Source organism: Gymnoscopelus braueri, assembly GCF_963280865.1.
Source record: "Gymnoscopelus braueri genome assembly, chromosome: 7".
Classification (NCBI taxonomy): Eukaryota; Metazoa; Chordata; class Actinopteri; order Myctophiformes; family Myctophidae; genus Gymnoscopelus; species Gymnoscopelus braueri.
In genome coordinates, this window is record NC_137608.1 from 29,664,232 (window position 1) to 29,676,383 (window position 12,152).

The following is a 12,152-nucleotide window of genomic DNA, read 5'->3' on the forward strand; positions in this document are numbered from 1 at the left end:
CATACATGTATTTGTTTTTATTCCTCTCTCTCTCTCTCTCTCTCTCTCTCTCTCTCATCTCTCTCCTCTCTCTCTCTCTCCTCTCTCTCTCTCTCTCTCTCCCTCTCTCTCTCTCTCTCTCTCTCTTCTCTCTCCTCTCTCACTCTCTCTCTCTCTCTCTCTCTCCTCTCTCTCTACTCTCTCTCTCTCTCTCTCTCTCTCTCTCTCTCTCTCTCTCTCTCTCTCTCTCTCTCTCTCTCTCTCTCTCTCTCTCTCTCTCTCTCTCTCTCTCTCTCTATTTGTGTAGTTGCTTATTTGGCCTTGTTTCCTAATGTTGTTTAAACCAGTGGTTTAAACAACACATAATATGTATTTGTCCGCAGACCCCCCTCTGAAAATGTGTTGTGCCATCATAGACCCCCATACAAGATTTGTGTGGATTTGGAAAATATTCCACAATTTTCTCAAGATTTTTCTTTGAAAATAGCTGCGACGCGTTGTGAGCTTGTAGATCTTGTAGATATCCAATGTATTTGTAAATAGGTTTAAAGTGCTCAAGTGGCCGTTTCTTGGGCTTGTTTTCATAGACCTGGTTGCTTAGTTCTCTCGCAACATCTGGCAACGCTGTTCAGACACAGCGTGTGTCACACGCATGCTGCACTCACAGACACACACACACACACACACACATACACACACACACAGAGCTCGCTCTCGCTCTCTGTCTCTCTCTCTCTCTGTACAATTCCTCTAAAATAAACAGCCCACCAGGCTCGCTCACTCTCTCATTTTGTTTTATAATGTTAACTTAATACAGGACTGGACAGTAATATTGCGGTAGGGACTGTTTGTTGTGGTCAGATCCAGCAACGCTCCCCTAGCCACGGTGGCTGTAATGTGCTCTCATTGGCTGTAGGGTGCATCTCCTCGCAGAGTGGTCTGAGCCCCTTTCATACTGTATGATACAGTCTGATCTCCTGTCTGCGACAGGGCCGAATAACTAACCAGATAGATATTTGAAAACGGTCGCAAAAGCCATCCCAGAGCGGATGATCGCGGCCAGATCATGTCGCTGTGCCTTTCACACACAGCGAGCATTATCTCGCCGATCAAAGGCCGATCTGCGTCAGATCGGGAGGTTTTGTCGGCGAGCGCCAAAAAAGGTCGCAGACAGCATTATCGGACCAAATATCCTGCAGTGTGTACCTGCCTTTAGTGCTCCTCGGAGCACAGGTCTCCGCCAGGTCAACTAGGTTATTATGGGCCAGCAATGTTCGAAATTCGGCAATTCGGAGTTGAATAACCGGGTTGCAAAAATTCTGTTCACCCAGTTAACAGTACCTGACAAGCACATCAATCACAACGTGTAAGCCCAGAGGTATTAATACAACTCTTTCTGAATTGATGTGCTGATTGACAATGAGACACTCACTGAAGTCATGGTTGGTGCGTCCAGAGCTGTGGTATGGAGCCATGCTGTTCTTGAGACATTGCTGTGGAACCAAAGAAACAGAAAGAGATGGTTAAATTTGCATCCCATTTCCTCCATTCTCCTTTTTATCATCATGTATTTCATCCTCTTTCTTTGCTGCATTTGCAAAATTTACTAGATACATTTTAAGATGCAATCTTCAAATCCATTCATGCAAGAAGTCTGTGCCTCAGTGGCTGAAATTAAATAAATGGCTCAGTGAAATGTGCATTAATCCCAGTGTGCATAAGTGTCCTTTCAAAACTAAGCAACAAGATACAGAATAATCTGAGAAAGTGGATAAAGTGGTAAAGCGTGATCCCCGACTTGTCTAACTAGGCTTGGCCTGGTTCTAAAGACAATGAAGAGGCTGGCTTTGACGCGCGCAGCTTTGACCTAAACAGGCCATGGCATGTCTAACCCATGCATGCCTGACACTGTCTTCTTAGCTCACAGTAAGGTCAGAATGACTCACCAGAGCTTCATCTGGACTGTGATTAGAGTAGAGCAGGGAGTTGACATTCCAGTAGGCAAACAGGTTGTCAAGCTGCACAAGCTGCAAAGTGGAATAACACATCATTATTACTAAGTAGAGAAACAACTAACCATTGTGCAAATTGCCGTGCTGAACGTGCGTAGCATTGTTTTTCAATGTCTGGTTAAAGCTCAGCACCGGGTAGTGGTAATTCTTTTATTAATCCCATTCCCCACTCTCATATATATCAAGAGAGCAAGGGCCAGTGGTTGAACAACTACCTTAAAGAAAAGCTTGGCATTCTCATCCAGAAGGCAGGGTTTCCAGTTCTCATCAGAAGTCTGTGGAATCATAAATTAACAGTGAGGAAGAATTTACACAGCAGAATATATCAAATGATTGATGGAATACAAGTGAATTGCTAATCATGTGTGGCAGAAACTACATTAACATATTGTTGAGCTGAAACAACACATTACCTGGAGGCTGAGATTGTTCAGTGACACACCAAACGACAATGGACAGTTGGGATTGGTCACCTGAGAGAAAAAGGTAAAATGCTTTATTTTAAAGTGAAGGGTTATGAGGACTAGATTGTTTTACCGTCAATGTTAATGTCGGTGTTGTTGTTGTGAGAAATACAGCATCTTTGATTTGAATACTCACATCATCCTCATAGCGGACATGGATGTTAGAAATCTTGACCTGTAGGTTCTTGATGACCTGAGTGACTAGCTTCTCCACAAAGGTGTCCTGCTTCTCCATTTTAGGGTTCTCTGTCAATCACAGGGAAACATCACTTTAGAATTACACATTACTGGTCCTCGCCTTCCTAGTCTCTCAATCCAGCCCATCTCTTCCACAATCTTCGAATGTTCCAGAGACTGACATTTGAGAAGACAAACCTGTCATCTTCCATTGGAAAAGCTTTTCAGACCGAAAGGTATTCGACCAATAATGACACAGCATTCACAAAAGCTCTAGTATCCAAATTCTGGGAAAGTCATAATTGGTGAACATTCAGCAAAAACAGGAGAACATTCAGCGAAAATAAAATATCTACATCTGCAAGCTCACAATGCGCTGATGATTGGTTGTAATGCATTGTGGGCCTGTAGATGTTTGTTGTGAAGACTGCACAGGCAGGGTTTATGGAAGTGGGTAAATGACTAGATAAAGATATCCACCATATTTACTACAACTCATTTTCATTGCCCTGAATTATACACAGGTAGGCGGAATCATGTAGACATTGAGACATCTTATGACTATAGCCTTCCAAGTGCCCTATAGAAAGCACCCTCCCTCCCCACCTGTGTCATATATTTACACACTCTCTAACATAGATCTAGTTGTGTGTATGTATATATATATATATATATATATATATATATATATATATATATATATACACGCCTTTCCCCCTCCAGAAACTTTTGTACTGTGTTGCTGTTTTATACTGTAAATCAGAAAAATAAAGCGATAAAAATTGACAGTCCCTAAAATGATTCAGAGCGAGACATTATTACCTTTTTATATTATTGCCACACTGATGCACACACACACACACACACACAAACTACTAATTGGTGTAGAGGCTAACCTTGCTCGGCAGCCTTCTGCTTGGTCTCCTCTATCCTCTGCAGCTCTCTCTGGCGAGCCTCTTGCAGTTGTTTCTCTTCCTTATCAGCATCATACTTTATACCTGGAGAAGACGGGATGAATGGTAGCACATATTCACTAACTCACCCAGAGAGTCCAAAAACACATACACACATACAGTACATACTAGCTGAAACTCTGGAAAGCTGTTAAATTGAAAACATACTGTATTTGGGCCAGGGTTGATGGTGTGCTATAATAAGTATTTTGAGCACGTTAATAACTGCAAAGCCATGTTGTCCATTTACTGAGATATTACTGCATGCTGTGATTGCAGTGCTGATTACGATCGCAGACTGCTTGTCCAGTACCTTGGGATTTTTAAAGTATGAAGCAGCATTTTTCTTTCCCTCTGACATTGATATCCTTGAAATGTGTACATGAGAGTAAAATACGAAGTTACCCTGTGAGTTATAAAAGGTTACATAATACGGTATGCTCTGTGACATGAGTAAAACTGTAGACTAAATGTACTTAGTCTTAATATTCCAAACACATATATCAAATTATAAATAGGTCATAAGCGTGTACTTCTGTGTTTACTGTGCAGCCACCTACTTTGCTGGAGGGTCCAATGCGTATTGCTATGGATACCATATAACCAATGCATCTTCATATTGAACACGTCACAGGCCCCATGAATCAACTACTTTCTCTTCCGTGTTGGACACAGAAGCACAGTGTTGTTGTTGTTATTACACTACTACTAGATGGAAACACAACTGTGCATGTAGGCTACTTAACAGTTTTAAGACATGGAAAATAATCTCACTGGCTGTGGGGACTATGAGCAGATAGACACCATCCAGTGTGGCCTCCACTGACTGGGTGTAGAGGTTTTTCCATGGGATCTTCAGCTCTAGCCGTCCTATTGAGACAAACACAGCGTCAAGGCATGCAATGGTAAAAGCAAAGTGCAGCAAAGTGCTATATCAGAAACTCACCTATGTGTCCCGCTCTAACTTTAAAAGGAAATTCAAGTTGACTCTGAAAAAATAAGAACAATAACATATTACAAAATAGTTTGTAAAAAGGTATGAATTATTCTACAATTAATCCATGATATATAAGATTTACAATCTATTATAGATAGACCTACACTAGATTGTTATGCGAGCAGTAACAACATAATTTTAACTTACCAAGGCATTTTCCTTGATTTCAAGATTTCTGAGAACAGCATTACCTGAGGTAAAGAAAGCATTTGTTTAGGGTATTTTCACAAAAATGCTGTTTTACCAGGAGCCTAGTCTTGTCAAAAGCAGCCATGTCTAACTACACCTAGCCTTTCAGTAAAAGCTTTTGTTCATTGTACACTGACTTAGGTCAACAGTCAGGCTGTCTGACTCATCAATTATTAAGTCATTCATTAAGTACAAATCCCTATTATAAGCCACCAGAGACCTTAGTGTGTGTGCACAAACATAAATATAGAAAGCAAAACTAAAATGGTGTATGTGACTACAAGCGTAACATTACTCGCTGATCAAATGACCTGTAAGTGAACTGCTATGACTCACTCCACGACATCAATAGTCTGGCTGGTTATAACAGAGTAGAATATAAGGTTCAAATGCTCTATCAGAGGACAGAGAACTGATTGTGCATTCAATCAAACGGTTGCTGTAGCTTATACACAAATTCACACCATTTCCCTCTCTCACTCACAACTATTACTGTATGCACGCCACTGTATGTGTTGGTCAAACAAACCCAAAAACTGAAATAGGGAAAAAGACAGGGAATTTTAACAACAAGTTTTAACAATAAGGTGTTGTTACTGTTACCATTCCACTGTCTGGGACTGTCACTGAACTAGGAATATGCAATGCCTAGCCTTGGATCAAGACTATCATAGATGTTACAAAGATGACGACATCGATATCCGGTACTACGCCCGCATGGCATCATATCCTACCCATAAGTACTACGACTCTCAGACAGGATGGTGTCGGCAGTTGTGAGTAATAATAGCCAATAGCAATAATAGCAATAACTAGATAAATACCAGGGCCTTTTCACCATATCTAAAGGTGTGTGATTAAAGATCCATCTCCAATCTGGGCCCCCGTCAATCACTCGCGGCGATCAATAGAAAGAGTCAGCACATTAGGAAATACAGTCCTTATATCTTGCAGCATCTTTGCAACAATAGATATATTGTATCGAGTCTGACCTTTGATTTCGTATCTATACGAAAGCAAGACTCAATAAAATCTATGATGATAGTCTTGATCCAAGGCTACGCAATACATGTGAGAAGCTCGATTGACATCACAGAGCAAGCAAAAACCTTTTTTAGCATTGCAGTACATATGAACATGCAATTAGTTCTGCAACCATAACACGTACAGTTGGGCTGTTGTTTGACAGTTAGAACTGTCATTATGTTGGTGAGAAAAGATTGCCACTGTCAAGGAGTTTAATGCAGCATGGTTCGTTTTGTACTGTATTCTTGACATTTTCAGAATAACTACGCTTACTTAAAAGTGGCAACATTAGCAATTGGATTTGTTACATTCTTAGAAACGGTAACATTGGAGCTTTCCCCTGGCCTGACACAGTTAACCAACTAGCTCTGTGAAGGAGGTTATCATTCCTAGAGAGGGTGTGACTCTCTGACTGTTTTGTTTATCTTTCTAAACCTCTAACGTAAAATAGTAATGTCCTAATCTAATGCATTGGGCAATAAGTCTTGCCCCAAAGCGGCTACTAGCAATACGATACTGTTGCTCGCTAAAGATATCTAGACATACAGTACAGCTACTAGAAAACAAGTGCACTTGTTGTCTGTCAGCGGGAGGCGAGTCGATTTCTGACACATATGCAGACACTGACAACGACCAGTGGTGGAAGAAGGACTTAGATATTTTACTTGAGTAAAAGTAGCAATAGGGTTAGGGTTAGGGCTATTCAGTTGGACACAGAATAAAGCGCAATGAACAAATGTTTATAGATATCTGTCTTTTACAAGCTAAAAGAGTAATAGCATTGACCTGGAAGGACCAAAAGTAAAAGTACTAAAATGTTTGAAAATAGCCGATCTACAAGCTGGCAACGCGTTGTAAGCTTGTAGATAGGCTATTTTCAAATATCCTAAAATAGGGCTAAAGGGGTTAATGTATCTTTTACAATATAACAATTTACATCTGCAAAGTAACTCGTAACAAAAGTTTTCAAATAATTGTAGTGGAGTAAACAGTACAATATTTGCCTCTGAGATGTAGTGGGGTAGAAGTAAAAGTATTGGAAATACTCAAGTAAAGTACAAATACTTGTAATAATTGTACTTGAGTACAGTACTTGTTTATGTATGCATGGATGGATGGATGTATTTGTTGTATTGTTCTGTCTATTGTACTTTCTGTATTTTTGTGATATTAAAGGACCCTCTCGAAAACGAGGTGATACATCTCAAGGGGTTATCCTTTCAATAAATATATACTTGTACCTAACCTGTAGTTACTTTCTGCCACTGCGTGTAGCTACTAGAAAACAAGTGCACCAGGGCAGTGTCAGTGGGTGGGAGGCTTGTTGATTTCTGACACATACTGCACACACTGACAGCTGCATGATGATGACACTCACATGCCTGCTGGCTAACGTTAGTAGCCATTAGCTAGCTAGCTTGGTGAGCAGCACTAAACAACACAAAAGGTCTGATATGTTTAGTATACCTCCCCATATGCCGAGGTTGAGTTGAGAGCAGTCAAGGTTGACAACGTAGTCCCCTAAAAACCGGTTGAGGACATCCACCACCACGCTTTCGAAGACCATCTTCTTTCCGTCCGTGTGTTTCAGCTCCTTCTTGTCACCATGTTTACATTCAGACTGACTGTGTGGACTGTCTGATGACAGCTTAGCACTGTTTCCTGAAGTATCAATGACGTCAGATGACAACGTAGGCTTGCAGTGGGCGGGGCGGAACGTTGACTTTACGCACCGTGAGTGAGATCATGTCAGGTAAAAGATAAGGTAATCATTCAACTCCACACACACACACACACACACACACACACACACACACACACACACACACACACTCTTGTTTTAGTTTTTTGTTTTTATTTCTTAGCACTTAAGTTCAAAGCACTAGACCAACTAGTCTAGAGCACTGGTTCCCAAACTTTTTAGATCGAGACCCAAAAGAGAAGGTTATGTACGTCGCCCTGTGACCCAAACTAGTGAAAATAGCAGATCTACAAGCTCACAACCCGTTGCATCTCGATGCATTGTGAGCTTGCCTTGTAGATCGGCTATTTTCACTACTTCTTGGAATTTAACTATGGAATTTCTTAGATTTTTGGCATTTATTTAATTTGTTTTTAATTCATGAAGATGTTTTTTTGGGGGAAATAATTATCAAAAATAAAAACGAAATGTTGGAAATGAAAAAATAAAGGGAATATTTACTCGTGACCCATAAAAATGGACCCGCGACCCACAAATGTGTCCAGCCCCACTGTTTGGGAACCACTGCACTAGACTTCGGTAAACTGTATTATTGCATGCATTTGTATATTAGTATTTATTTTAAGTCCACACATGTAGACTCTACATTCAATATAATCAAGCAACCTCTTTATTACTGGGAGGTCCATCCTCAGCCACTATACAGCCTGTAAAACTATGCAAATTACGTAGCAGTAACCCCAGCACAAGGTCCCAGATGTGCTGAGATGTCTCCTTTGTTTCCCAGGAGGCGCTGTTGTCCCTGGGGACAGATGTCTGGTGTTGTGGCCGGACAGGCTCTCTTCTGTGCAGGTGAGGGGTCGGTAAGGTTCTGTGCTGGTGATTGATTGATTGATTGATTGAATACTTTCTTAGACAGAAATGCAAACAGCACACGGTACAGTCAGACATTCGGGCTAAAAGGATAACACACAGTTTCCATTATGTTATTCAATTCATCAACGTAGCATAAAAAATCACACCAAAATACAATATCATCAACAAATATAAAACACTATATGTACAGAGTAGAAAAGGTGGGGGGTGTAGGCAGTGAATGCCATCACCTTTCTATGGGAGAGGTGAGTTTACCTCCACCTTTGGTCTCCTGAAAGATGGATTTTCAGGCCTGTTTTGAAGGAAGCCAGTGATCCACAGTTTTAAGGAATGGTGTCAGGACATTCCACACTTTGGTGGCAGTGCAGTAGAAAGAGAATTTACCCATATTTGTTCTATAGGAGGGTGGAACCAGGTCATCGTTGTCGCTCCCTCTATTGTGGCTGTGGGCGTCGCTCACTTTTTTGATATTGAGGGCATTGAGGTAATTGAGGGCAAAGCTGTTTTGACTATCTTGAAAGCCAATCCCATTTTTTATTGCTTAACCCTGTCTTCCTAAGCCATCCTAAACTAGTAAAATGTGTTGGAAATAGGTGGGTCATGGGCCCCAGGCCCAGAAGTAGTCTGTTTGTTTTGGGAGTTCTGAAGCTTAGTCTTTAGTGACATTGAGATGTTGGATAACAGTATGGTGCCAGTCAGTCCCAATGTATGACCACCACCTTATGCCCCCCTACCAGCTGTACCATAGAGACTATGTAACACAATTTTGCCAGCACAGTACATGGTCCAGTCCATTTGGCCTGAGACCCCCTTCTTCCCGGACTTCTACCACACAATGGTACCATCACATGCGCCCCTGATCACGAGACGCTGTGGATCTCCTGTGCTGCACCAAACAAGCGGTCCACTAGTTTCATTGCCATGGTAACAGCGCTCTGGTCCTGAGCCAAAGTAAAATAATCCATTACAACTATGACTATTAACAGGGAAATGGCCCAGAAGGTTGACCACCACCTATCCCCGCACCTAGTATTGTTGTAGTGAGGCATGTTAATGTGGGGTGGGACCTTTTCTACCAGCGGTGCTGCTGTGCTCAATTCCTCTAGGTGTTGACAGTATGCACCGTAACAGAACACTCAAAGTCCTTGTGGGGGTATATCAGGACAGCCTGTCAGCATTGCCATGGAGACGGCCCACTTGATGGAACACCTCAAAGTGGTAGCCCTACACTGTTTCCTGCCACTGGGCCAACTGTCCTTCGGGCTCTTTAAAATTGAGGAGCCAGGTCAGGGATGCGTTATCAGCCCAGAGCAGTGATTCCCAAACTTTTTAGCTCGACACCCATAAGAGAAATTAGACATTTGCCCGGGACCCAACCTAGTGAAAATATCTGATCTACAAGCTCACAACGATCTGCTATTTTCACCACTTCTTAAATTTGATTATATTTTATTTTATTTATGAAATAGTTTTTCATTAATGAAAAGTTGTGTTTCTTTATAATCTTTTGAAATAATATTTTTTTGTTTGTTAAATGTAGAAAACGAAAAAAGGGGATATTTACTCACGAACCATAAAAATTGGTCCCCGACCCAGACATGGGTCCCGACCCACTGTCTGGGAAACAGTGGCCTAGAGAGCCTGTGTACCGTAGCTATAGACAGAAATTGTCTTACAGCCCAAGCCAGCAGCATCTCCCATCAGATCATGCAGTAGTTGTCAGCTTGGTTTGTGGAGCTGCTGTATTAAAGACCACTTTTTCTCTGTTCTCCCTCTACACAGATTTCACATAGCAGCTGTTCCAAGAATGTAATATTTTCACCCCTGTCTGTTTGTTTTTTCTAAAACAGCATGTCATAGGACCTTTAATTCAACCTTTTATTTAAGCAGGGAGTCCTACCGAGATCGGGGGTCTCTTGCAGGTTAGTTTACAGACAAACATTTACAATTACATTATAAGAAAGTGTCCAAATGAAATATAGGAGAAACATCCAAAGGAAAAATAGTAGGCCTATACATTTGAAAATGTGGATGTCTACACTCTACTGAGTATTTTTTATTTGTTTGTCTGCCCAGTTGACAGTTGCTCTACCGATTTCACGGAGATTAACTGAGCTAATGGTTTAGCGATTATTCCTACCACTTTCCCTCGTCGCAGTATTGCTGACCTTGGTTTATCAACCACCTTCACCCTGAGATCCAGTACCAGAATGTTCTCCTGACTCAGCTCCGTGAAGAAGAAATCTTCATTGAACACAGGACTCCGGCTGTTCCTGATGGTGGTGCTGTTCTGACGCTGCAGCTTCCCTGGGGTCAAACACAGACTCAGGGTACAGTTCAAAGGTCTTTGGTCTCCGTCATCCCTCAGGTCCTCCACAGACACCACACGAATTCGGACTGTGGAGAGGGAGCAAAAAGTGGAGGAGGTGAAGGCAGTGCGTTCGGCAGACAGGCGGATCCTACCGCGTCCCGGCAGCAGGAGGACGTGCTCCTGCTGAAGTCGCTCCTGACAGTGGAGAACATCCAGTGGGAAGAGTATGGGTGGGGCCAGGCTGACTGAACTGCTCACTGATTTAGGTAAGTGATTGGGAAAGCATGTTAAAGGTGATGCTTCCCTCTTCCACCAATGCCCCTTCTCCTCTCTAGTGTCATATAGCAGAGGGCAGGATATGGCTGCTTTCAAGGGACAGGCTAATGTAGTGGGAGGTCTTTTCATCCCTTGACAGTTGTCTTCTTCGCTGTCTAATAAGATGGAGTTTGCTGAGGAAGAATTCTGTGGAGAGCCAGGGGGCGAAGAGTCATTGGAGGAAGGAATGTCACTGTCGTTGCTTCCTGTCTCTGATAGGCTTTCAAAGGAGAACCAAGGAAGGAATCTGTGTGAAGTTGTGGTTGTTTTCTGCAGATTTCTTTCATATAACAATTTGGTTGCTTTCATAGGCAGGCTTCTGTCCAATATGTAGCCAGGAATCTGAGAGTGAAAAAGAGACTCTTTACGCAAAGTATTGGGGCTTTCATACATCCCTGCCAGGCCATATCCCTCCGCAGAGAATGGCAATGGCTTCTTTCTAGCCATTCGGGACTCTGTAGTTACTGTATCCACATCCTTAAACTTGACATCTAAAGTGCTTGATGAAGCATGGTCCCTGTGCATCTCATTCTGATGGTGCAGGCAATCTTGAGTTCTCTCAGTGGCCAACAGAGGGCCCCGCTTGTAGAGTCTTGGAGGTAGACAGAACTCCGGTATGGTGTCTGGAGTGAGGACATTGTGGTGCAGTTTTCTGGAGAGACTGGCTTTGGCAGAGAGTCCGAGATGATCCTCACCATTCCCCACATGCTGACTCAGATCAAGGGGAATGCTCTCCATGCCTTCCCTGATCTTTCCCAGCAGCCACATTGTTGTTTCTCAGCAAGAGAGACAGAATTATAGACACCACAACGTCAGGGTCAAATTCCTGCACAGACAAAATAGGCAAATCTGAGCAAACATATTTTTCATTCATTCATTCATTCAAATTACACAGTAATTAAGCTAATTTACAGTGTCATCGAGTAAATATATTCATCAACATCACAGTGTGTTGATAATAATTATAAATATTAATTTAAGAAATCACAATTTAGTAATAAATAAACATTTTCTATATCTAAAACAATGACATATTGTGGTGAACCATGATTCTAAATTGAACCATGGACAACATTTCATTTCGATGTAACCTACAGGGTATTCAATGGGGTCGGTGTACAGAAGTCAAAGGCAGATCTAACAAGTTCAGT

At 41.9% G+C, this 12,152-nt stretch overlaps 2 protein-coding genes across 2 annotated transcripts in view; both read right to left on the reverse strand.

Moving 5' to 3' along the window:
• Nucleotides 1–7,415, reverse strand: part of LOC308088981 (intermembrane lipid transfer protein VPS13A-like) — a 66,149-nt gene extending 58,734 nt beyond the window's left edge. Inside the window, exons 1-10 of the mRNA XM_080433562.1 lie at nt 7,265–7,415; nt 4,730–4,773; nt 4,532–4,574; nt 4,360–4,455; nt 3,529–3,630; nt 2,592–2,701; nt 2,405–2,464; nt 2,207–2,266; nt 1,926–2,006; nt 1,412–1,472 (exon numbers count right to left, since the gene is read on the reverse strand). Of these exons, the coding sequence (XP_080289688.1) occupies nt 1,412–1,472; nt 1,926–2,006; nt 2,207–2,266; nt 2,405–2,464; nt 2,592–2,701; nt 3,529–3,630; nt 4,360–4,455; nt 4,532–4,574; nt 4,730–4,773; nt 7,265–7,364 (757 nt within the window). The 5' untranslated portion in view covers nt 7,365–7,415. The remainder of the gene's footprint in view (nt 1–1,411; nt 1,473–1,925; nt 2,007–2,206; nt 2,267–2,404; nt 2,465–2,591; nt 2,702–3,528; nt 3,631–4,359; nt 4,456–4,531; nt 4,575–4,729; nt 4,774–7,264) is intronic.
• A 1,820-nt stretch (nt 7,416–9,235) lies between these two features.
• Nucleotides 9,236–11,769, reverse strand: LOC308088982 (C2 calcium-dependent domain-containing protein 4C; the record flags this gene model as incomplete). Its single annotated transcript, XM_080433563.1, has 2 exons — nt 9,236–9,316; nt 10,516–11,769. 2 exons carry the CDS (start codon nt 11,767–11,769, stop codon nt 9,236–9,238), a joined length of 1,335 nt encoding a protein of 444 aa, XP_080289689.1.
• Nucleotides 11,770–12,152: the final 383 nt, after the last annotated feature.